The sequence below is a fragment of the Dermochelys coriacea genome, chromosome 8, assembly GCF_009764565.3.
Source record: "Dermochelys coriacea isolate rDerCor1 chromosome 8, rDerCor1.pri.v4, whole genome shotgun sequence".
Lineage (NCBI taxonomy): Eukaryota > Metazoa > Chordata > Testudines > Dermochelyidae > Dermochelys > Dermochelys coriacea.
Window position 1 is genome coordinate 109,144,936 of NC_050075.1, and position 24,434 is coordinate 109,169,369.

At 44.9% G+C, this 24,434-nt stretch overlaps 1 protein-coding gene across 6 annotated transcripts in view; it reads right to left on the reverse strand.

Moving 5' to 3' along the window:
- CFAP57 (cilia and flagella associated protein 57) overlaps positions 1-24,434 on the reverse strand; it is a 146,218-nt gene that overhangs the window by 51,437 nt on the left and 70,347 nt on the right. For 4 of the 6 annotated variants that reach the window (XM_038412189.1, XM_043491336.1, XM_043491338.1 and 1 more), the window contains 5 exons: positions 15,118-15,291; positions 12,741-12,902; positions 12,057-12,212; positions 3,923-4,016; positions 2,549-2,739 (listed from right to left, as the gene is read on the reverse strand). In XM_038412189.1, coding sequence (XP_038268117.1) covers positions 2,549-2,739; positions 3,923-4,016; positions 12,057-12,212; positions 12,741-12,902; positions 15,118-15,291 — 777 coding nt within the window. Of the gene's footprint in view, positions 1-2,548; positions 2,824-3,922; positions 4,017-12,056; positions 12,213-12,740; positions 12,903-15,117; positions 15,292-24,434 lie in introns of those variants that run through there. The other 2 variants (XM_043491339.1, XM_043491334.1) reach the window with 2 other exon arrangements.

Genomic DNA, 24,434 nt, shown 5'->3' on the forward strand with positions numbered 1-24,434 from the left:
CAGTGTTTTTCCACTGACCGGGCATGGGAGCCAAGCTGGATCCAAAGGGTTCCTGCCATATGCAAAAGCTATTTAAGGCAGGGGAGTGACATAACTGAGGTTTTTCACTGACTCCCCGACCAAAGGAGACTCCTGGAAACACCTGAGGAACAAGGATTGAACTGGGGGGAAGTGCTGGACCCAGGCTAGAGGGATTTCTAGCCTGCGAGAGGATTACCTGGGGTTTTTAAACTGAAAGCAAGGGCAGCTGGCCCCTTAATAATCTCTGCAACCAGCTTAAATCATCATTTAGGGTGAGAATTTGCTACTCATATCCAATTTCTTAGTATATTTAGCTTAGACTGAGTTTTTGTTTATTTGCTAGGTGTCATGGAGCCACTGGGCCAATGCTCTGGAACTACTCCATATGAAGCTAGTCAGGACTCTAGGGGAGCATGCCTCCTCTCTCTGAGCATGTGGTCACCAGGGCAAGAAGCTTACACAGCTTTGACTTTCCTGGGTCTGACCTCAGCATTCAGCATCCACTTCCACACTGTGCGCTTTCTGCAGCAAGTCCACCAGGGCGTGGCTCCTGGGGAAGCCAGAGGGCCCTGCAGCCCAACTCTGCAGTCAGACGTGACTCTCAGCCAGCATAAAATGGAAGGTTTATTAGTTGACAGGAACACAGCATAGAACAGAACTTGTTAGCACAGAAATCAGTGACTTTCAGCCAAGTTCATTTTGGGGAGTCCTGGACCAGATGGCCCAGATTGCCCCTCTTCCAGTTTCCAAAAAGGACTGCTCATCTTCCAGTGACCTGACCTCAGACACCCCCGTTGCTCCTCCTCCTTCCTTTGTCTCACTTCCCAAGCCAAGAGTCACCTGCTTGCATTCCCCTCCTGGGTCTCAGGTTACGAAGGGCACCAGTCATAGCATACATACAGACAGCTGGAGCAGCCTCGCCTGTTCCAGAGGTCTCAGTCAAAGTCACACACCCCTATTCCTACCACCAAGGTATTGGTGCAGCACACAGGGAAACTGAGGCACACATTATTCATGCAAAAAAGTAAAACTCACGTAGGCTCAACAGTAAGACTCACATACAACATAACAGGGGAAAATCCCCACTTTGTCACACTGGGTAATCTGCTTTGATATGTTTGCTATCCATTATAATCACTTAAAATCTATCTTTTGTAGTTAATAAATTTGTTTTTGCTTTATCACAAACCAGTGCATGGAAGTTATAACTTGGGGTAAAAAGCTGTTGTATATTTCCTCTCCACATTGAGGGAGAGGGCGAATTTCATGAGCTTACGCTGTACAGTGCAAGACAGTAAAATTTTGGGTTTACCCTCCAGAGGGTGGTATGCACTTGCGTATGTGGGCAGTTCCTTAGCTGAAGCCTTCCCAAGCAGAGGAGATCACAGCATCTGTATGTTTCTGCAGCTAGGTGTGTCCCTACCTCTGCATGTGCTGGTGAAGGTATAGACTGGAGCCTGGGAGAAGGCTTGGCAGGCTGGTCACAGCAGTACAGGGTAAAGGGAACCCAGGCTGGTGGGTCAGGTGGGCTCAGTGGTACCTCAGTTCCAGGTGGCACCCTAGGGGGAACCCATCATAGTGAGTATCTTGAGAATAGGAGACTCTAGGTAAATAACTCTCCCTATAACCATGTTGAACAGTTCCCAGGACAAGCAATGAAGTGAGGACTTCTCAGAAGCATGAAAAACAAGTAATCTTGACACAGAAGGAGAAAGGTCAAATTGTTTGGCAGAGAGGGGAAAGAATAAAATTGTAGAAAGTCCAGAAAAGAGCAACAAAAATGATTAAAAGTTCAGAAAACATGGCCTATGAGGGAAGACAGAAAAAACTGCGTTTGTTTAGTCTGGAGAACAGAAGAATGAAGAGGGACATGATAACAGTATTCAAGTACCAAAAAGGTTGTTACAAAGAGGAGGTAGAAAAATTGTTCTCGTTAATCTCTGAGAATAGGACAAGAAGCAATGGGCTTAAATTGCAGCAAGGATGGTTTAGGTTAGACATTAGGAAAAACTTCCTAACTGGTAGGATGGTTAAGCACTGAAATAAATTGCCTGGAGAGGTTGTGGAATCTCTATCATTGGAGGTTTTTAAGAGCAGGTTAGACAAACACCTGTCAAATGTTAATAGCTGATACTTAGATGTTAACAGATAATACTTAGTCCTGCCATGAGTGTAGGGGATTGGATTAGATGACTTCTCAAGGTCCCTTCCAGTCCTACGATTCTATGAATAAGAGTCATGCAGACAGGTAGAGATCCTAAGGCACACCCTTCCAAATGGATGGAGAAGCAGGAAGAGAAATATCACGGGCAGACAACTACCTTAGAATGGTACTTACTAAAGGCATATGCCCCAGGTAACTCAGAAGAGCAATAAGGAAGCCCCTGCTTCCTGAGCACTCATTTCCCCGCTATCAGGGACAGGGACCTACGTGCAGAAGGCACACCTCCCTTGGCTTTGGAAGACGTATTACTACAATTAGAAATAGGATACAGTCAGCAGCCCAAGGCATGTGTGTAGTTCATACCTCCTCCAGCAAGGTGGTTTTCTCATGCAGTTTCGCCTCATAATATTCTGTCAGCTCCTCAAGGGCCTGGTTCTTGGTCTCCTCCATATCATGTAGCTGCTTCTCGTATTCCTCCTGCATCCGCTGGGATTTCACTTGCAGCTCCTGGTACTTTTCATATTCTAACAAAAGTTTCTGGTTGTTGCCAGATTCTGGGAACAAGATGGAAATGACAGTGCTAACAGCAGAAAGATATGTCCTATTCTTCTATAAAAACAATGAGGAGTCCGGTGGCACCATAAAGATGAACAGATTTATTCAGGCATAATCTTTCGTGGGTAAAAAACCCACTTCTTCAAATGCATGGTACCCAGGTGCTGCTGTTGGGAGAGAGAGCTGGGGGGGGGGGGTTCCTATCTCCCTGCTGTAGCTCTGGGACAGCCTGCACCCCATAGCCCGCATCCCCAGCCAGAGCCCTCACCCCCCAACCCCAACCCTCTGCCCCAGCCCCATCCCAGAGCCTGCACCCCAACCCTCTACCCCAACCCTGAGCTCCTCATCCCTGCGCCCACCCCAGAGCCCTCACACCCCTGCACCCCAACCCTCTGCCCCAACTCTGAGTCCCCTCTCATCCCTCTGAACCCTTTGGCCCCACCCCCCACCACATGAATTTTGTTATGTGTCACACATCACCTCCATATAGGTGCATATAACAAAATTCATTCTGCACATGTGGGAAAAATTAGAGGGAACACTGATCTTAAATATGACTTTTGGGCCTAGCTACTTCTGTGCTGTGCAGGGTGCACTACATACTGGTTTCCTCACTGAATGAGAGGTAAGATTATGTCATTTTTACACAGTCAGTTTGTAGAGGAGAACTGTACTTGAACAAGCATCACAGTTTCACTCTCCCCTCTACTTGTGATGCACTCAATCCCAAAGCATGAACATATGCTATTGCCAAATGTCACTGCCTTGCCTTTCCCCGTATCTCCAGTGCTTCTTTGAATTCCTCCATTTTCCTGGCACTCATATACATAGATTTCTCTACTCCGTTGCTGGAGAAGTCTTCTGCCATTCCAGTCTCTCCAGGTGCTACCTAGATGTTCCCCCAACCTTCCTCACCTGCCTGTCATTCCTTATTGCCCCACCTCTCTGGTTCATACCTTTCCCTTCTTACTCTGTTTTTTTTCAAATTGAGATCACATTTTGGGTGTTACCACAATACAACTCAATTAAAATAATTCTAGATAATGACAGTGATACCCGACGTTCCTTTCGCTCATGTGCCGCACATTTTTAAAATGGACTTTCCCTTTCCATTTCATCATTAGCCATGAGTTCAATGCATTTCCTCCCATTCTGGCTGTACCTATTATCATGTGTCCTAACCTAGGTCCTGCACCTCCCTGGACTGTTTTTCCATCAGCTCAGACAGCTGTTCCCGGTACTGCAGTTCCTGCTTTTCTTTCTCTGCCTTTAACACCTGGAAAAAATATAAACCGATGAAGTTTTCATCTGAAAACAGCAAACCAACCTCCAAATCCCTCAAATGCCTGCCTAGGGTGGGGAATAAATCAAAGAAAGAGTGGAATGTGTAGCCTTCAGGGCAAATGGATCCAGAAGGGACAGACTAAAAAGCAAAAGGAAAACCAAGTTACATAGTAGTAAATGGAGTTCTTAGAGTATCGCATAAAACAGTGGTTCTCAATCTATTTAACATTGTGGGCCGCATGTGTGGCCCACAATGGGTTATGTGGGCCACCTCCAATACTACCTACATGATCCTGAGGATGTCACATGGGCCGCAGCTCTGTGCTGATTGGGCCGCAAGCGGCCCGCAGGTTGAGAACACTGGCATAGAACTACATAGATCTCTATCTACTGAAAAGTTAGAAAAGCTTGTGAATAACAGGAAACCTACTTTGCAAGTCTTACTCAGGTGAGGCTTATACACTGTCCCTCCATAATGCCACTAGTGACCTCATCTCCTTCTTTGTAAGTAGTTTCCTCAGATGCCCAGCATGCCAATTTGTGCAGGATTTTAACATTTTGTCTGCAGCAACCTTTAAGCTCTAAGATCCTGGCATTTGGGGCAGAATAAGATGAACAGAGTACAGTTGGCCTGTGAATTCCATATAGTTGAGATATATCTTTACAGCTCTAGGAATGCCCACTTAGGATACGTCTACACTGCAATTAAAAATCTGCACCTGGAGTTGTGCCAGCTGACTCGGGCTTGCAGGGTAAGGCAGAAGGGCTGTTTAGTGTAGACTTCTGGGCTTGGGCTGGAGTCTGAGCTCTAGGGCCTTGTGAGATGGGAGAGCCTCAATGCTCAGGCTGGAGCCTGAGCCTAGAGCCTACACTGCAATTAAGTAGCTTTGCAGACTTAGCCCTGTGAGCCTTAGTCAGCTGGCATGGGCCAGCCATGAGTGTCTGATTGCAGTGTAGATGTACCCTTATGCTACAACATTCCAAAGGGGTGCTAAGGATTGAAACAAAATGATTGGGAGGTTATTTACCCTATATCTTAAGAGGAGTTCTTGAGATGTGTTGTCCATATGCACATTCCACAGATGATGTGCATGCACCTCAAGATCAGAGACTTTTCTGGCCAACTGTATCCATATAATATGTATGTGTCCTCCTCCCAGTCCTCTACTTGATTCCTTCTTACTGCAGAATCCCTGAAGAGGATGCTGATGTAGACGGAATGGAAGGGTGGATTGTGAAATGCATATATGTACATGTCCTGAAGAATGCCAGTTACTGCAATGTATATGCTAGTTAACTTCCCATTCTCCTTTATCTATATGCACATTCCACTGATGGCGACTCCTAGGCAATAGTTGCATTAATGAAATGGGAGCTTGGAGGAGTTATACACTGAGTGAAGAGCTTCTTTACCAAATAGAAAAGGAGTACTTGTGGCACCTTAGAGACTAACGAATTTATTTGAGCATAAGCTTTCATGAGCTACAGCTCACTTCATCAGAATGCATCCGATGAAATGAGCTGTAGCTCACGAAAGCTTATGCTCAAATAAATTTGTTAGTCTCTAAGGTGCCACAAGTACCCCTTTTCTTTTTGCGAATACAGACTAACATGGCTGCTACTCTGAAACCTGTCTTTACCAAATGCAGCATCAGATCTGGAAGCCTCAGTTAGGGCATAGTGCCTTGTGATCATGTGTACGTTTTGTTCAATATCTTCATAAATGATCTGGAGGATGGTGTGGATTGCACTCTCAGCAAATTTGCGGATGATACTAAACTGGGAGGAGTGGTAGATACGCTGGAGGGGAGGGATAGGATACAGAAGGACCTAGACAAATTGGAAGATTGGGCCAAAAGAAATCTAATGAGGTTCAATAAGGATAAGTGCAGGGTCCTGCACTTAGGATGGAAGAATCCAATGCACCGCTACAGACTAGGGACCGAATGGCTCGGCAGCAGTTCTGCGGAAAAGGACCTAGGGGTGACAGTGGACGAGAAGCTGGATATGAGTCAGCAGTGTGCCCTTGTTGCCAAGAAGGCCAATGGCATTTTGGGATGTATAAGTAGGGGCATAGCGAGCAGATCGAGGGACGTGATCGTTCCCCTCTATTCGACACTGGTGAGGCCTCATCTGGAGTACTGTGTCCAGTTTTGGGCCCCACACTACAAGAAGGATGTGGATAAATTGGAAAGAGTACAGCGAAGGGCAACAAAAATGATTAGGCGTCTAGAGCACATGACTTACGAGGAGAGGCTGAGGGAGCTGGGATTGTTTAGTCTGCAGAAGAGAAGAATGAGGGGGGATTTGATAGCTGCTTTCAACTACCTGAAAGGGGGTTTCAAAGAGGATGGCTCTAGACTGTTCTCAATGGTAGCAGATGACAGAACGAGGAGTAATGGTCTCAAGTTGCAATGGGGGAGGTTTAGATTGGATATTAGGAAAAACTTTTTCACTAAGAGGGTGGTGAAACACTGGAATGCGTTACCTAGGGAGGTGGTAGAATCTCCTTCCTTAGAGGTTTTTAAGGTCAGGCTTGACAAAGCCCTGGCTAGGATGATTTAACTGGGACTTGGTCCTGCTTTGAGCAGGGGGTTGGACTAGATGACCTTCTGGGGTCCCTTCCAACCCTGATATTCTATGATTCTATGATTCTACTGATGCCTACCCAGCTGCTTTACAGATATCTAACTCTGGTAGATTTTTGCAGAGAGCTGCTGAAGAGTCTTGTGCTCCAGTAGAATGGGTAATGAGTGTGGATAGTGTTTCTACCTTGGCTATGTCATATCATGTTCTGATACAATCAGAAATCCAGTTTGGCAATCTCAGAGATTAAATTGCAGAGCCTTTTGACCTTTCAGCTACATAGACAAGTAGTCTTGATGGATTTTCTAAAGGCTTTCTAGGGCTGTCAAGTGACTTAAAAAAAAAAAAGACACCAATCATGATTAATCACACTGCTAAACGAATACCATTTATTTAAATATTTTTGGATGTTTTCCAGATTTTAAAATATACTGATTTCAAATACAACACACAATGCAACGTGTAAATTGCTAAATTTATATTTATTTTTTATTAGAAGTACTTGCTCTGTAAAAATAAATAAAATTTCCCAATTCACCTAATACAAGTACTGTAGTGGAATCTCTTTACCATGAAAGTGCAACTTACAAATGTAGAATTATGTACCAAAAAACTGCATTCAAAAATAAAACAATGTAAAATTTTAGAGCCTACAAGTCCACTCAGTCCTAAAACTTGCTTGGCTGAACAAGTTTGTTTACATTTGCAGGAGATAATGCTGCCTGCTTTTTGTTTACAATGTCACCTGAAACTGAGAACAGGTGTTTGCAATGCACTGTTGTAGCCAGTGTTGCCAGATATATAGTGCCAGATGGGACATAAAAATCTTTAGTGCTTCAGGCTTCAACCACCATTCCAGAGGACATGCATCCAAGCTGGTGATGGGTTCTGCTTGATAACAATTCAAAGCAGTGTGGACAGAGGCATGTTCATTTTCATCAGCTGAGTCAGATGCCACCAACTGAAGGCTGATTTTCTTTTTTGGTGGTTTGGATTCTGTAGTTTCCCTATTGGAGTGTTGCTCTTTTAAGACTTCTGAGAGTATGCTCCACACCTTGTCCTTCTCAGATTTTGGAAGGCACTTCAGATTCTTAAACCTTGGGTTGAGTGCTGTAGCTAGCTTTAGAAATCTCACATTGGTACCTTCTTTGCATTTTGAGAAATCTGCAGTGAAAGTGTTCTTAAAGTGAACAACATGTGCTAGGTCATCATCCAAGACTGCTATAACATGAAATATGGCATAATGTGGGTAAAACGGAGCAGGGGGACATACAATTCTCCCCCAAAGAGTTCAGTCACAAATTTAATTAACGCCCCTTTTTTTTTTAATTTAAAAATGACATCATCAACATGGAAGCATATCCTCCGGAACGGTGGCCGAAGCATGAAGGGGCAGACGAATATTTAGCATACCTGGCACATAAGTATCTTGCAATGCTAGCTACAAAAGTCCCATGCAAATGCGTGTTCTCACTTTCTGGTGACACTGTAAATAATGAGGGCAGCATTACCGCCTGTAAATGTAAACAAACTTGTTTGTCTTACCGATTGGCTGAAAAAGAAGTAGGACTGAGTGGACTGTAGGTGCTGAAGTTTTACATTGTTACATAACTGAACTCAAAAAGAACAAACAAAGAAATGTAAATTGCACTTTCATAATAAAGAGATTGCACTATAGTACCTATGAGGTGAATTGAAAAAAGTATTTCTTTTGTTTATCATTTTTACAGTGAAAATATTTGTAATAAAATATACACTTTGATTTCAGTTACAACACAGAATACAATATATGAAAATGTAAAAAATATCCAAAATATTTAATAAATTTCAATTGGAATTCTATTGTTTAATAGTGCGATTAAAACTGCGAATGATCACGAATAATTTTTGAGTTAACTCACATGATTAACTGATTAATTGACAGCCCTAGTTTCACCCTGTTCAGAAGAGTCCTGGCCTACCACCTGTTGTCAGAATGTGCAATGCTGCCTCAGCCGTGAGGTTTTTGGAAGAATGAATGAGAGATGTATTTGTTCATGTAGGTGAAATTCTGTCACTACTTGAGGGAGAAATTTATGGTGGGTCTTCATGGATACACTGTCTAAGTGAACTATTGTACAAGTCAGATCTGCGGTCAATATCTGAATTTCCCCAACTCTTCTAGCAGAAGTTATAGTAAGCAGAAATGCCACTTTCTTGGAAAGGTGCAGCAGGGAAGAAAAGGCCATGGCTTTAAAGACAGGCCTCACGAGGGCTGAAAGTACCAGGCTTGAGTCCTCCCATAGGGATAGTTTCCTTAAGTGAGGAAAATACCTTAACTAGGCTTTTCAGGAACCTAATTACCAATAATTTCTCACCAATGATGAGAAAAAAAACTGCATGCCCCGCACCAGTGTATGATAACAGAGATAACCATCAGGTGCACCTTGACAGAACTGAGTGACAGGTTCTTGTACTTCCATTTGAATAAGTAGTCAAATATTTGAGGAATTGAAAAGTGATGGTGCCACTGATTTCTGGTAGCATCTGAGAAAATATCTTCCATTTTGCCATGTAGGTTTGTCTTGTTGATTCTTTCTGCTGTTTATTAGAACTTTGCTAACTTGACAAGAGCATGCCTGTTCTGTCATTGACATCCACTCACCATGCTGTGAGATGCAGGGATGCCAGATTCAGGTGTAGGCTTTGTCTTTGGTTCTGAGACAGCAAATCTGGGTGCAGAAGTAAGGTTTTGGGTTGGGATACAGACAGGTTCAGCAGATCTGTGAGCCAGAATTGCCTGGACCACACTGGAGCTACGAGGATTGGCTTGGGCAAGTCCTATCTGAGTTTGCAGAGTTTTCTGGGAGCCACAAGGGTGAGGGTGTTCACATACATCAGGTCTCCTGACCACGGTATCAGCAACACCTCTGCTGTGGATCAAGCCCTCGGACCACAACCCCTTCCTACTTCTCCACATAGGAACCAATAATAATGCCAAGAATGACCTTGAGGGTCACTGCAGACTATGTGGCTCTGGGAAGAAGGATGAAGGAGTTTGAGGTGCATATTGTGTTCTTGTCCATCCTCCCTGTAAAAGGAAAAGGCCCAGGTAGGGACCACTGAATTGTGGAAGCAAATATGTGGTTACGCAGGTGGTGTCGGAGAGGGCTTTGGATTCTTCGACCATGGCATGTTGTTCCAGGAAGGAGGACCGCTAGGAAGAGATGGAATCCACCTAGTGAAGAGAGGGAAGAGTATCTTCGCAGGCAGGCTTGCTAACCTAGCAAGGAGGGCTTTAAACTAGGTTCGCTGGGGGATGGAGACCTAAGCCCTGAGGTCAGTGGGGAAGTGGGATACCAGGAGGAAACACAAAGAGGAAGGTGCAACAGGGGAGGCCTCCTGATTCATACTGAGAAAGTAGGGCAATCGGCTAGTTATCTTAGGTGCCTGTACATGAACACAAGAAGCCTGGGAAATAAGCAGGAAGAATTGGAAATTCTGGCACAGTCAAGGAACTATGATGTGATTGGAATAACAGTGGGGTAATTCACATGACTGGAGCACTGTCATGGATGGATAGTAACTGTTCAGGAAGGACATGTGGGGGAGAAAAGGTGGAGGAGTTGCACTGTAAGTAAAAGAGCAGTATGATTGTTCAGAGCTCCAAGATGAAACTGGAGAAAAGCCTGTTGAGAGTCTTTGGATTAAGTTTAGAGGCGAGAGCAACAAGGGTAATGTTGTGGTGGGCCTCTGCTATAGACCACCAGACCAGGAAGACAAGACTTTCTTCACGCAACTAATAGAAGTTTCCAGATCAGAGGCCCTGGTTCTCATGCAGGACTTCAATCACTCTGACATATGCGATGAGAGGAATACTGTAGAGCAGTTTTTGGAGTGTTGTGGACAACTTCCTGGTGCAAGTCCAGGAGGAACCAACTAGGATCCGTGCCCCTCTTGATCTGCTACACAAACAGGGAAAAATTGGTAGGAGAAGTAGAAGTGGGTGGCAATCTGGGCAACAGTGGTCATTAGATGGTAGAGTTCAGGATCCTGACAAAAGGAAGAAAGGAGAGCAGCAGAATATGGACCCTGGACTTCAGAAAAGCAGACTTTGAATCCCTCAAGGAACTGATGGGCAGGAGGCTGGGAGGCTAATATGAGTGGGGAATGGTATCCAGGAGAACTGGCTGTATTTTAAAGAAGCCTTATTGAGGGTGCAGGAAGAAACCATCCCAACATGCAGAAAGAATAGCAAATATGGCAGGCGACCAGCTTGGCTTAACAGAGAAATTTTTGGTGAGCTTAAACATAAAAAGGAAGCTTACAAGAAGTGGAAACTCGTACAGATGACTAGGGAGGAATATAAAAATATTGCTCGAGCATGTAGGGGTGTAATCAGGAAGCCCAAAGCACAACTGGAGTTCCAGCTAGCAAGGGATGTGAAGAACAACAAGAATGGTTTCTACAGGTATGTTAGCAACAACGTGGTGGTCAGGGAAAGTATGAGAACCTTACTGAATGGGGGAGGCAACCTAGTTACAGATGTGGATAAAGCTGAAGTACTCAATGCTTTTTTGCCTTGGTCTTCACAGACAACGAAAGCATATGCTCAAATAAATTTGTTAGTCTTTAAGGTGCCACAAGTACTTCTCATTCTTTTTACGAACAAGGTCAGCTCCCAGACTGCTGCATAGGGCAGCATAGTATGGGGAGGAGGTGAGCAGCCCTATGTGGTGAAAGAGCAAGTCAAGGACTATTTAGAAAAGATGGACATTCACAATTGCATGGGGGCGGATGCAGTGCATCCGAGGGTGCTGAGGAAGTTGGCTGATGTGATTGCAAAGCCATTGGCCATTATCTTTGAAAACTCATGCTGATCAGGGGAGGTCCTGGATGACTGGAAAAAGGTAAATATATAGTGCCCATCTTTTTAAAAGGGAAGAAGGAGAATCCGGGGAACTAAAGACTGATCAGCCTCACCTCAGTCCCTGGAAAAAATCATGGGGCAGGTCCTCAAGGAATCCATTTTGAAGCACTTGGAGGAGAGGAAGGTGATCAGGAACAGTCAACATGGATTCACCAAGGGCAAGTCAACCTGATTGCTTTCTATGATGAGATAACTGGCTCTGTGGATAGGGGGAAAGCAGTGGACACGATATACCTTGATTTTAGCAAAGCTTTTGACACGATCTCCTACAGTATTCTTGCCAGCAATTAAAGAAGTATGGATTGGATGAATGGACTATAAAGTGGATAGAAAGCTGGCTAGATAGGCTCAATGGGTAGTGACCAACGGCTCAATGTCTAGTTGGCAGCTGGGACTATAGGAGGAGGAATTTGATTTTCCTAGCAGATTTTGTAGGCACTTTAAATGGAATCCATGGCTATATAATGCAAGTTGTGATTATAACACTAGCAATAAGAGTAGATATCTTTCTATTTCCCGCTACAATATGAACAATACCTGATTTTTGGTTTTAAGGGACTCCATCTCCTGGATAAATTTTTCTGTTAATTCCTTCATCTTCTCATTATAGTCCATGTCCTTGAGTCGTAACTGGTACTCGTTTTCCATCTTCAGTTCCTCCACACGAGTCTTCAGTTCTAGCATGACTTGAGTCTGCCATGAAAAAGACAACAAGATTGATAAGAGGTTATTTACTAGTAACTATAATTACTTGAGGGTACTGCCTCTGCATATTCACACTGCTGCAAACAGCACCATGGCATTGAGAGTTTCTAGAACATTTTCAAATATTTTGCCCATTTGGAGGTGAACATACCACTGAAACAGGAAAAATCTTAATTTTTAACCTTGGCCTTATAAGAGGGTAAATAGAAATCCTACTTCTGCCTTCTCCACTCAAACTGCTCTCAAAGTCTATAATGAGTTGACCGAGGCATAGGGCCCCTACTCTTCACCCTCACTGAAATGGGAGCTGCTACACACTACTCTTTGCACCTCAATATTGGTAGCACCATCTGTTTGGGTGTAGCCTCTCCTTCTGAATTATATTGTGGTCAGTTCACTCAGCTATTGTGTAGTACAGACAGAGATGATCACAACATTCTGCAAATGTAGGTCATAATGTCTAGACTGGAAGTCTGAGGAGAGAGCATAGGATCTGTATTCTTAACTTGTTCATACCTTCTCTTCCATATCTGTTTTTGTGATCAGCACCTCATCAGCATATCCCACTTCCTTCTCCCGTTTCAGACCCCGCCATTCCTTATCATACACTTTCCAGATAAGCAGGCAGCCATCCTCGGAGACGGTCAGCAGAAATTGGTCATCACATGTTATGGACATCTAAGGAGGGAAGAGACAGCAGAATAAAAAGAGTAGAAAAGATATAGGGTAGGGGAGAGATATAGGTTATATCTACACTAGATTCCCCCCACCCTCCGCCAAGAGTTCCTATCATTATTACTATCAGTGAAGTTGTGGTGAGAATGCTAATGTAGCCCAGCTATTTAACAACCAAGTCTAGATGACAGGGTAGCTAGAACACTAGCAGCCCCTGGGCCCTGTCTATACTAGCACTCTTGTCACAAGTGGAACTGCACAATTATTACTAGAATGGCAGGAAAAAAACTACAAATCTAGTACAGACGAGATCCTAGGTCAAAGGCCCACTTTTCTGACAATGATACTGTAGGAAGGCACAGCTGGGTTCCTCTTGCTTCTGCCTCTTCTGTCCTCACAAAACCAATCAGGGACACCTCAGGTCAATGCAATCACCCATGTATTTTATTTATAGTTCTTTCCCACCACCAGCTTACTATCTATGTACAGGGTTTTACAGCCAGACTTTACCCGCAACAGACCAGAACCACCAGTCCCTCTTACCTTTCTCTTTCCCCCTCTGGCTTCCTTCCTCCCAGCCTTTATAGCCCCTGGCTAATTAAGCTGGCAGCTGTTCCTAGTTGCCAAGCAGGCAGGGCTATTCAGTCAGCTCCGATCCATTCCCGTTGATTGGGGCTGGCATGGCAAGGAGTTTGTGCCCAGCACCCTGTCACAGATATTTAACACAACTAGCCTCTGCAAAGAGTTTTAAAGGGGAAAGGATTTGGCTTTTTTTTTTAAACAAAAAGAATCTGAAATTTCTCCAGCTTTGGACAGGGTGAGGCCCCTTCGCAAGGCTCATCCTCTGGATGCCATCCATCAACTTTACTGTGTTTCTGAAAGGTTGACAGATTGGCAGTTACAATTTCTCTCTTGCAGTTTGTTCAAGCAGTGTGCCCTGGGCATGTCAGTTTGGACGGGGAAGATGTGCCATTCTCACTGCACTTTTCAAAGCAGGAAAGGTGTCTTCATTAGGTTATACTAAAAACTTAACGAATATCCACTGGCGATGCTCAGAAGAGATTTTCCAATCCCTGATAACTTTATTTTTATTTTCTTCACCCCAGCCAAACTTAAATAGGAGACTCTTCCTCAGAGAGGACGTGCCATACGCCAAGTTAGGAATTTTTTGTTCAGCCATATTTGAGCACAATTCTTTTTTCTTTTAAATGCTTAGGTATTTTTTCATCCTCTCCCATAACTCAGATACAGGTGAATGGATTCTCCTAAAATTTGCTAAAACAATCCACAAAAGGGCACAGATAGTTTCGTCCCCAGAGCAGAATTTTTGAGGCACTTACATGCATGTGACAGAGGAGTATAATGGAACTCAGTACAGCATTATGACAGAAAGGTGAGCTGCACCTGTGATCCTTCTTTCAGTCTCTCTCTTGGGCACCCTCTCCAAATCATAGGCCCACTCTCAGGGCTGAACCCCAAAGATCACCCACTTTTGGACTGGATTACCAGGCTTGAGCATCCCTTGTTTACCAACTAACTTTACCTTCAACAGGTCCAACTAGTTTTGGCCCCTGCTACAACAGTCTCTCTGAGAGCTGTGATCCAAACTCGTAAAAGCAGTGCCAGAAAACAGCTTGTTCAAAATAGAGTATGATTAATTTAGTCAAAGGAACATCACAAGCAGAGACAAGTGGATTAAAAATAACAAAAGCCTGCACATATTTTGTCTTATCTAAACTTTGCCTTTACATGCCAGTTTAATTAGGTTCTGCTTAGGCCAGGTATACCAAAGCATTGTGCTGGGTCAGACAGAATGCCACAGGCAACTGCTGTCTGGCAGTCTTATCTTCCCAGTCAGTGAATCTTCCCTCTCAGCTCATGGGTTGCCTTTTAGTCCTTCAAAAGATCCCTTGTTCAATATTTCAAAGTTCCTTCTTCTGATCCTGTTTCTAGTCCAAACCGGTTTATGTGTTTCTCTAGTTAGGGGCTGCAGGATTTAACTCTTATCTACCTTTCAGCCAACAATACCTTAACCAACAAAACCAAGGAGATTTAACATTCATAAAAATTAATACAAATAATTCTCACATTTTCCACATACAATATGTAGCCTTAACGCTAGTAGATCTATAGAGTTGAAGAAAACAGAGATAAACAAAGAGCAGGGGAGTCCAAATGACTCAGATATTGGCTGGAAAAGAAAAAATAAACTACTTACCTTGGTAACAGGGCCAGCGTGACCCTGATACTCATTGAACTCCTTGTGCACAGGCAGTGGGTACTTCATAGATCGGATGGTCCCCACTGAAGTGCCTGTGAACACCATGCGCCCAGAATGAGACACGACTATTGCAGTATAAGTAACATCAAAAGTAGGCACTTCACACAGGATCTAAAAAAAAAAACAAAAAAACCTAGCATAGAATAAGCTCTATAATACTGCCTAAGTAACACAGTGTAAGAGCAGCTGTCACACCATTCCACTTACAGAAAATAATGACAAAATAGTGAGAAAAATCTGCCTAGAGGAACAGAACCATGAGCAATAATTAGCATTAGGGTATGATGAGTTCCCCCCGGGTACTGCCTGAAACTGGGGTACCACTGAGCCCCTCGACTCACCAGCCTTGACTCCCACTCATGCTGTAATGCTGTGACAAGCTGCAGACACACTCCCAGTCTCACACTTTCATGAGCACACAGGTAGGGGCACATCCAACTGTAATAACATGCAGACAGGCTTTCTGACCAGCCCCTGCATGGGAAGGCTATATAGATAGGGCACTTACCAGCTTTCCAGGCACACAACCCCTCCAGAGAGTAAATCAAAATTAAATTGTCTTGTGCTGCACAGAGAAGTGTACAGCGTAAGCTCATAAAATCTGTCCTCTCCCTCAATGTGGAGAGAGATATGCAACAGTTTTCTGCCCCAAGTATGATTTCCACACACTGATTTTAGACAAAACAAAAACAAGTTTATTAACTACAAAAGATAGATTTTAATTGATTATAAGGGATAACAAACAGATCAAAGCAGATTACTTAACAAATAAACAAAAACGCAATCTAAGTTTAATATACTAAAGAGATTAGACGTGAGTAGCAAATTCTCACCTTAAATGATGATTAGGGCCCTACTGAATTCAAGGCCATGAAAAACATGTCACGGACCGTGAAATCTGGTCTTCCCCCATGAAATCTGGTCTTTTGTGTGCTTTTACCCTATATTAAACAGATTTCATGGGGGAGACCAGCGTTTCTCAAATTAGGGGTCCAGACCCAAAAGAGTTGCAGGGGGGGGTAGCAAGGTTATTTTAGGGGGGTTGTGGTATTGCCACCCTTACTTCTGCGCTGCTGCCATCGGAGCTGGGCGGCCAGAGAGTGGCAGCTGCTGACTGAGGGCCCAGCTCTACAGGCAGCAGCGCAGAAGTAAGGGTGGTAATACCTGTGATGTTGCACTCTATATGATTTTATGAAAATATGCTAATAAGTGTGAATGTAATGTAACTGGAATATACTTCACGCAAAAGATCTCTTGTAAGGTATCATTACAAAGCTTAAAATCTATTGAGTGTGGTCATCCTATTTCTATGTATGTATCATTCTTGTATCTGAAACTAGAAATGGGAAATATAACTCTGAGAGTCTATTGTAATTATGCAAAGTGTTGGCCATTAATGGTGGATTGGAATCTTGATGGCTCCCATTAACCAGGACAACTGACTGTAGATGGCTCTCAGAGTAGCAGCCGTGTTAGTCTGTATTCGCAAAAAAGAAAAGGAGTACTTGGGGCACCTTAGAGACTAACAAATTTATTTGAGCATAAGCTTTCGTGAGCTACAGCTCAGCTCACGAAAGCTTATGCTCAAATAAATTTGTTAGTCTCTAAGGTGCCACAAGTACTCCTTTTCTTTTTTGTAGATGGCTCTGTTTACTTGTAAGTCCTCCTGTATACCTGTGTGCTGGCATGTGGGTAATGAAGTCTTACAGTGACATGTGATCATGTCACCTGAACTGGAATTCATCTTTAACATGGTGCTTTTCCATTCCGAAGGAGGGGTGGGAATCCAGAGAGGGACAAAGGATTCCCGTCTTGTCATATAAGACATATAAGGGGGTAAAACAGAAAAGGGGGCTGCAGTCATGAGAAATCCCCTCGCTACCACCTGAGCTGGAACAAGGGCTGTACTAGGCAAAAAGGTTGTGCCCCGATTAGGAAGGTATTCAGTCTGTGAAAGAAGCTTATTGGAACATCTCTGAGGGTGAGGTTTCATCTGTATTCAGTTTTCTTACTGTATTAGGCATAGACTTGTGTATTTTATTTTATTTTGCTTGGTAGTTCACTTTGTTCTGTCTGTTATTACTTGGAACCACTTAAATCCTACTTGTTATGCTTAATAAAATCACTTATTAATTACTTATTAATTAACCCAGAGTATGTATTAACACCTAGGGGGTTTCTGTGATCCAACCTGTCACAATACCATATCATGCCACCTTTACTTCTGCATTGCTGCCTTCAGAGCTGCTTGGCCGGAGAGTGGCAGCTGCTGACTGAGGGCCCAGCTCTGCAGGCAGCAGCGCAGAAGTAAGAAGTAAGTACTTCTGCACTGCTGCTGGAGGCGGCTCTGCCATCAGAGCTGGGCTCCCAGCCAGCAGCCACCACTTTTCAGCTGCCCAGCTCTGAAGGCAGCGCCACCACCAGCAACATTGCAGAAGTAAGGGTAGCAGTACTGTAACCCCTCTACAATACCCTCGGGACCCCCCACAATTCCTTTTTGGGTCAGGACCCCTACAATTACAACACCATGAAATTTCAGATTTAAATATCTGAAATAATGAAATTTGCAATTTAAAAAAATCCTATGGTCGTGAAATTGATCAAAATGGACTGTGAATTTGTTAAGACCCTAATGATGATTTAGGCCGGTTGCAGAGCTTCTTAAAGGGCAAACTGCACTTGATTGCAGCTTAAAACCCCAGGTATTCCTTTCACAGGCTAGAAATCCCTCTAGCCTGGGTATAGCCCTTCCCCCAGTTCAATCCTTCTTCCTCAGGTATTTTCAGGATTCTCCTTGGGCAGGGAGTCAGTGAAGAACCATGATGATGTCACTCTCCTGCCTCAAATAGCTTTTGCATATGGCAGGAACCCTTTGTCTCCAGGCTTAGTTCTCACACCTTTCAGTGGAAAAACACTGGTATTCCAAGATGGAGTTCAGTACCAGGTGACTTGGTCACATGTCCCTCTAGGGTTACAGCAGCCATAATTCGGAGGCTGTTTCTAGCATCTTCAAGAAGGCTCCCCAGTGGGAGATTAGCTTCTTCTAAAACCTATTGTTCTCCCTAATGGCCCTTCCCAGCCAGCTATCTAGATTGATTGCATTCTGCCCACTGGGCGTTCCCCAGGTGTAAACACATTTGTAATAGATGCATAGACAATATTCCTAACTTCAGATACCAACATGATACATGCATACAAATAGGATAATCATATTCAGCCATATTCAGAAAATCATGACCTTTTAAATGATATCCCACATAACGTATCTTGAATAAAATACATCATAGTTATGCCATAATCATATCATAACAATTTTGATACAGCATGGCTGGAGGGCAGCAGGAGAGTGTTAGAAGGAAGCCTTATTCCCTATAGATTAATTAAAGCACCTGAAGCCAATTAGAGCACCTGAAGCCAGTCACCTGATAAAACCCCCCTGCTTCAATCAGACAAGGGAAGGAGTTGAAGCAGAGTGGATTGATGTTGGAGTAGTGAGCCGTTTAGGGGGAAGCAGAGGCGAGTTTGGAGAAGTGCTGTGGTGGGCTAAGAAGACCAAGACCCTAGGTAAAGGGACACCTGGTTTGTGCAGAGGGAGGGCAGGAAGCCCCACAAGCTGAAGGGCAGGAGAGGGAAGTAGCCCAGGGGAAGGAACTGCTAGTTCAAGCAGTTTACCGCTATCCCTAGGGCCCCTGGGCTGGGACCCAGAGTATAGGGTGGGCCTGGGTCCCTCCCTCTCCACTCCCCTCCTCTAGGACACCAGTGGGGCAGTTAATACCCCAGTTCAGGGGCGAGAAACGGTGCCCTGAACCCTCCCCAAGAAGAGAAAGTGGAAGACCCATCAAAGTAGTGCTGGCAATTTGCCACACATGGTGTTAGCAGTGGGATCTCCGCACTGGGCACTTAAACCAGGGTTAGCCAAAACCCTCCCATCCCTAAAATGGATGACGTGGTCAAGGCCCTAATACAAGCCACCACAGCCCAGCAGGAGGCTACCCAGGTCCAAACAACCTCCCAACAGGAGGCGACTTGGATGCAGCAGGAGACTAATCATCTGTTGATGAGTCAGGCTGCCCAGGACCGAGCCCTGCTGCAAGAGCTGATGAACCAGATTAAGGCCCTTATGGAGCTGCGATGGGACCCAGACCATACGGGCCAGCCACTGCCTACAGAACATGACATGGGAGGATGATGTGGAGGCATACCTCCTGGCTTTTGAAAGAGCAGCCCTGCGGGAGGCCTGGCCCCGAGATCAGTGGTCTGGTATCCTCGCCCCATTCTGTGTGGGGAGGCCCAGAAGGTCTACTATGATATGGCCCACGAGACTGCAGCAGATTACCCCAGCTGAAGGCAGAGATCCTGGCCAGAGATGGAGTAACAACAGCATTGCAAGCCCAGAAGTTCCATGAGTGGCAGTATACAGAGGACAAGACACCCCAATTGCAGTTGTTTGACCAGATCCACCGGACCCAGAAATGGCTGAGCCCTGAGGCCCTCAGCTCTGAGAAGATGATGGAGCTCCTGGTACTGGACCGGTGTATGACGGGGCTACCACCAGACCTCCGGGCTTGGGTTGGCCAGAATGACCCCTCCACCTATGATGAGTTGGTTTCCCTCGAAAGACAGCTGGCAGCCCGCAAACTGTTCCAGACCCCAGGGGGTGAGACACGGCAAACCAGGAAGCCAGTCCCAAACCCAATGCCCCGGACTGTCGAGAACTCCAGGAGAACCATAACTGGGAGGAAAGACACCAAGGAATGGCCCAAGGCCAAGAAGGAACCTGGGGGTTTGGGAAGAGAGGGCTGGGGGGGGCCGGCCAAACAGCCCCAGGCAGAGGGCGGCAACCGGAATAAGGGGGCGGTGTTATGAGTGTGGGGAATTGGGGCATATAGCAGCCCAATGCCTCAACAGGGAAGAGCCTATGCAATGTAATCTGGGGGATCATGGGGAGCAATGTGGCCTAATCGGCATGGTAGGGGTCGCAATGACCTCGCATGGGTATACAAGATCAGTAAAAATGAATAGGAGTACTTGTGGCACCTTAGAGACTAAAATTTATTTGAGCATAAGCTTTCGTGAGCTACAGCTCACTTCATCGGATGCATTTGGTGGAAAATACAGAGGGAAGATTGATATACACACACAGAGAACATGAAACAATGAAACCATAGCATCAGTAGATTCCGGGAATGCTGTCACGCTGGTCTCGGGGAAGTTGGTGGGGCAACACCAACTAACCTGCGCCAAAACCACAGTGGTAACGTGCGTTCATGGCACCATAAATTTCTACCCCGCAATCTGGGTACGGATTGAGATCCAGGGGAATACTACCAAGGTGACTGCAGGGGTGGTCGCTAGGCTCCCCTACCCTGTCTTAATTGGTAGGGACTTCCCTGGTTTTGAGAGCTTACTTCCCCCAATAGAGCCAGGGGAAGGTAGCAACCCCTGGGCTGAGACGGAGGCACCTACAGATAGTCTCACCTCAATGTTTGCTGAATTTGCCCCAGAGTTATTCTCATCCCCTGAAAAACCCCTGTTGTAACAGATTTTTTGGATAAAGGAAATGCAGTGGATCTAATTTACCTAGATTTCAGTAAGGCATTTGATACCGTGCCACATGGGGAATTATAAGTTAAATTGGAGAAGATGGGGATCAATATGAACATCAAAAGGTGGATAAGGAATTGGTTAAAGGGGAGACTGCAATGGGTCCTACTGAAAGGTGAACTGTCAGGTTGGAGGGAGGTTACCAGTGGAGTTCCTCAGGGATAGGTTTTGGGACCAATCTTATTTAATCTTTTTATTACTGACCTTGGAACAAAAAGTGGGAGAGTGCTAATAAAGTTTGCAGATGATACAAAGCTGGGAGGTATTGCCAATTCGGAGAAGGATCGGGATATTATACTGGAGGATCTGGATGACCTTGTAAACTGGAGTAATAGTAATAGGATGAAATTTAATAGTGAGAAGTGTAAGGTTATGCATTTAGGGATTAATAACAAGAATTTTAGTTATAAGTTGGGGACGCATCAATTAGAAGTAACGGAAGAGGAGAAGGACCTTGGAGTATTGGTTGATCATAGGATGACTATGAGCTGCCAATGTGATATGGCTGTGAAAAAAGCTAATGCGGTTTTGGGATGCATCAGGAGAGGCATTTCCAGTAGGGATAAGGAGGTTTTAGTACCGTTATACAAGGCACTGGTGAGACCTCACCTAGAATACTGTGTGCAGTTCTGGTCTCCCATGTTTAAAAAGGATGAATTCAAACTGGAGCAGGTACAGAGAAGGGCTACTAGGATGATCCGAGGAATGGAAAACTTGTCTTATGAAAGGAGACTTAAGGAGCTTGGCTTGTTTAGCCTAACTAAAAGAAGGTTGAGGGGAGATATGATTGCTCTCTATAAATATATCAGAGGGATAAATACAGGAGAGGGAGAGGAATTATTTCAGCTCAGCACCAATGTGGACACAAGAATAAATGGGTATAAACTTGCCACCAGGAAGTTTAGACTTGAAATCAGACGAAGGTTTTTAACCATCAGAGGAGTGAAGTTTTGGAATAACCTTCCAAGGGAAGCAGTGGGGGCAAAAGATCTATCTGGTTTTAAGATTCTACTCGATAAGTTTATGGAGGAGATGGTATGATGGGATAATGGGATTTTGGTAAGTAATTGATCTTTAAATATTCAGGGTAAATAGGCCAAATCCCCTGAGATGGGATATTTGATGGATGGGATCTGAGTTACTATAGAAAATTCTTTCCTGGGTATCTGGCTGGTGAATCTTGCCCAGATGCTCAGGGTTTAGCTGATTGCCATATTTGGGGTCGGGAAGGAATTTTCCTCCAGGGCAGATTGGAGAGGCCCTGGAGGTTTTTCGCCTTCCTCTGTAGCATGGGGCATGGTTGACTTGAGGGAGGCTTCTCTGCTCCTTGAAGTCTTTGAACCATGATTTAAGGACTTCAATAGCTCAGACATGGGTGAGGTTTTTCATAGGAGTGGGTGGGTGAGATTCTGTGGCCTGCGCTGTGCAGGAGGTTGGACTAGATGATCAGAATGGTCCCTTCTGACCTTAGTATCTATGAATCTATGAATCATCCCCTGAAAAACCCCAGAAGTCTAGGCGGGAAAGGAGGACAGATAAAAGATTAGGGACCAGGATTCTAGCAGAGAACCAGAAAACCTCCCTTGTTGGTAGGCGAACCCACTCAAGAGGCCAGGAGATAATTCAGACCAGTGAGGACTCGGAGGCAGTTCCTAGCCCAAGTAGGGGCAACCCAGGGGGGCGGAGTAGAAACAGAGCCCCTGGAATTAGGTCAGATTGGTACCGCACGTGAGAATTTCGGGCAGGACCAAGCCAATGACCTGCTACATTCGAATGTGAGGGAGGAGATAGCGGAAGTAAATGGCATACCCGTGGAAGGAAAGACCAAAGGCCCAAGGCCATATTATGTGCTCAAACGCAATCTGTTGTACAGGATAGCGCAAATACGAGGGGAAGAAGTAGAGCAACTCTTAGTCCCATGGAAACACACAAGAGCAGTACTGGAGTTAGCTCACAGTCATCTATTTGGGGGACATCTAGGAGTAGACAAGACACTGAATAGAGTCCTAAGATGGTTTTATTGGCCAGGATTACATGCAGAGGTCCAGCACTATTGTGCCTCCTGCCCTGAATGCCAGTTGCATAGCCCCCGACCTCACTTGTGGGCCCCATTAGTAGCTTTGCCTATTATTGAAGTCCGTTTTGAGGATAGCAATGGACATAGTGGGTCCAATGGAAAGATCGGCATGGGGCCACTGAAATGTACTAGTCATCCTTGACTACGCCACACAGTATCCAGAAGCCATTGCTTTAAGAAACCTCACATCCAAGGCAATAGCAAAAGAACTACTTCACATTTTTGCCAGAGTGGGCATCCCTTAGGAGATCCTGACAGACCAAGGAATCCCGTTCATGTCAAAATTAATGAAAGATGTATGTACCCTACTCTGCATCCAGGCCATATGGACCTCAGTCTACCATCCACAAACAGATGGACTGGTCGAGCGGTTTAACCGTACCCTTAAAAGTATAATCCGGAAGGTAATAGCACAGGACAGAAAAGACTGGGATACCCTTCTACCGTATCTAATGTTTGCTAAATGGGAAGTCCCCCAGACATCCACTGGTTTCTCCCTCTTTGAACTACTATACGGACGCCACCCATGTGGAGTATTAGATATTGCCAAAGAAGATTGGGAAGAACAACCCAACCCAGGAAAGAATGTCACTGAGCACATGACACAGATGAGAGAGCGAATAACTCGAGTAATCCCTATAGTACGAGAACATTTGGAAAAAGCACTAGAGGCCCAGAGGACATATTACAATTGTCAGGCGAAAGTACAGAGATTTCAGCTGGGGGAACAGGTAATGGTCCTAGTACCGACAGAAGAAAGCAAACTCCTAGCCAGCTGGCATGGACCATATGAGACAGTGGAAGCCACTGGGGAGCTGGACTATAAGGTCAGACAACCAGACTGCCGAAGGCCAGAGCAAATTTACCACATCAACTTACTGAAGCCCTGGCATGACTGGTCATTTGGGGAGCTCCACCACAGACAGACGACCCACAGGGGCAGGTGAAGATATCTTCTGAGTTAACTCCAGAACAATGAACAGAGGTCATTGATACAATCCAACGGAACCAGGACGTGTTCTGTACAGTTGGGCCGTACAACACTGGTCCAACATCATATTGTCACCAGTCCTGGAGTAAGGGTGCCGATAAGACCATACTGAATACCGGAAGCTAAAAGGAAGAAATTAGGACAAAAGTGAAGAAGATGTTGGAACTCGGGGTTATTGAAGAATCCCACAGCCAGTGATCCAGCCCTATACTCCTAGTTCCCAAGCCTGATGGCACTCTGAGGTTTTGCAGCGACTTCCAGAAGTTGAGTGAAGTATCCCAATTCGATGCCTATCTGATACCATGCGTTGACGAGCTAGTTGATCAGTTAGTCAAGGCCCGATATCTAACCACTCTAGAACTGACCAAAGGATATTGGCAAATTCCACTGGCCGAGAATGCCAAGGAAAAGACTGCCTTCTCTACACCCGATGGCCTGTTCCAATACACTGTCCTCCCTTTCGGACTCCATGGGGCCCCTGCAACATTCCAACAACTTATGGACAAATTGCTGCGACCCCATGCCAAGTATGCCGCCGCCTATCTAGATGACATAGTCATCCATAGCCCTGACTGGGAAATG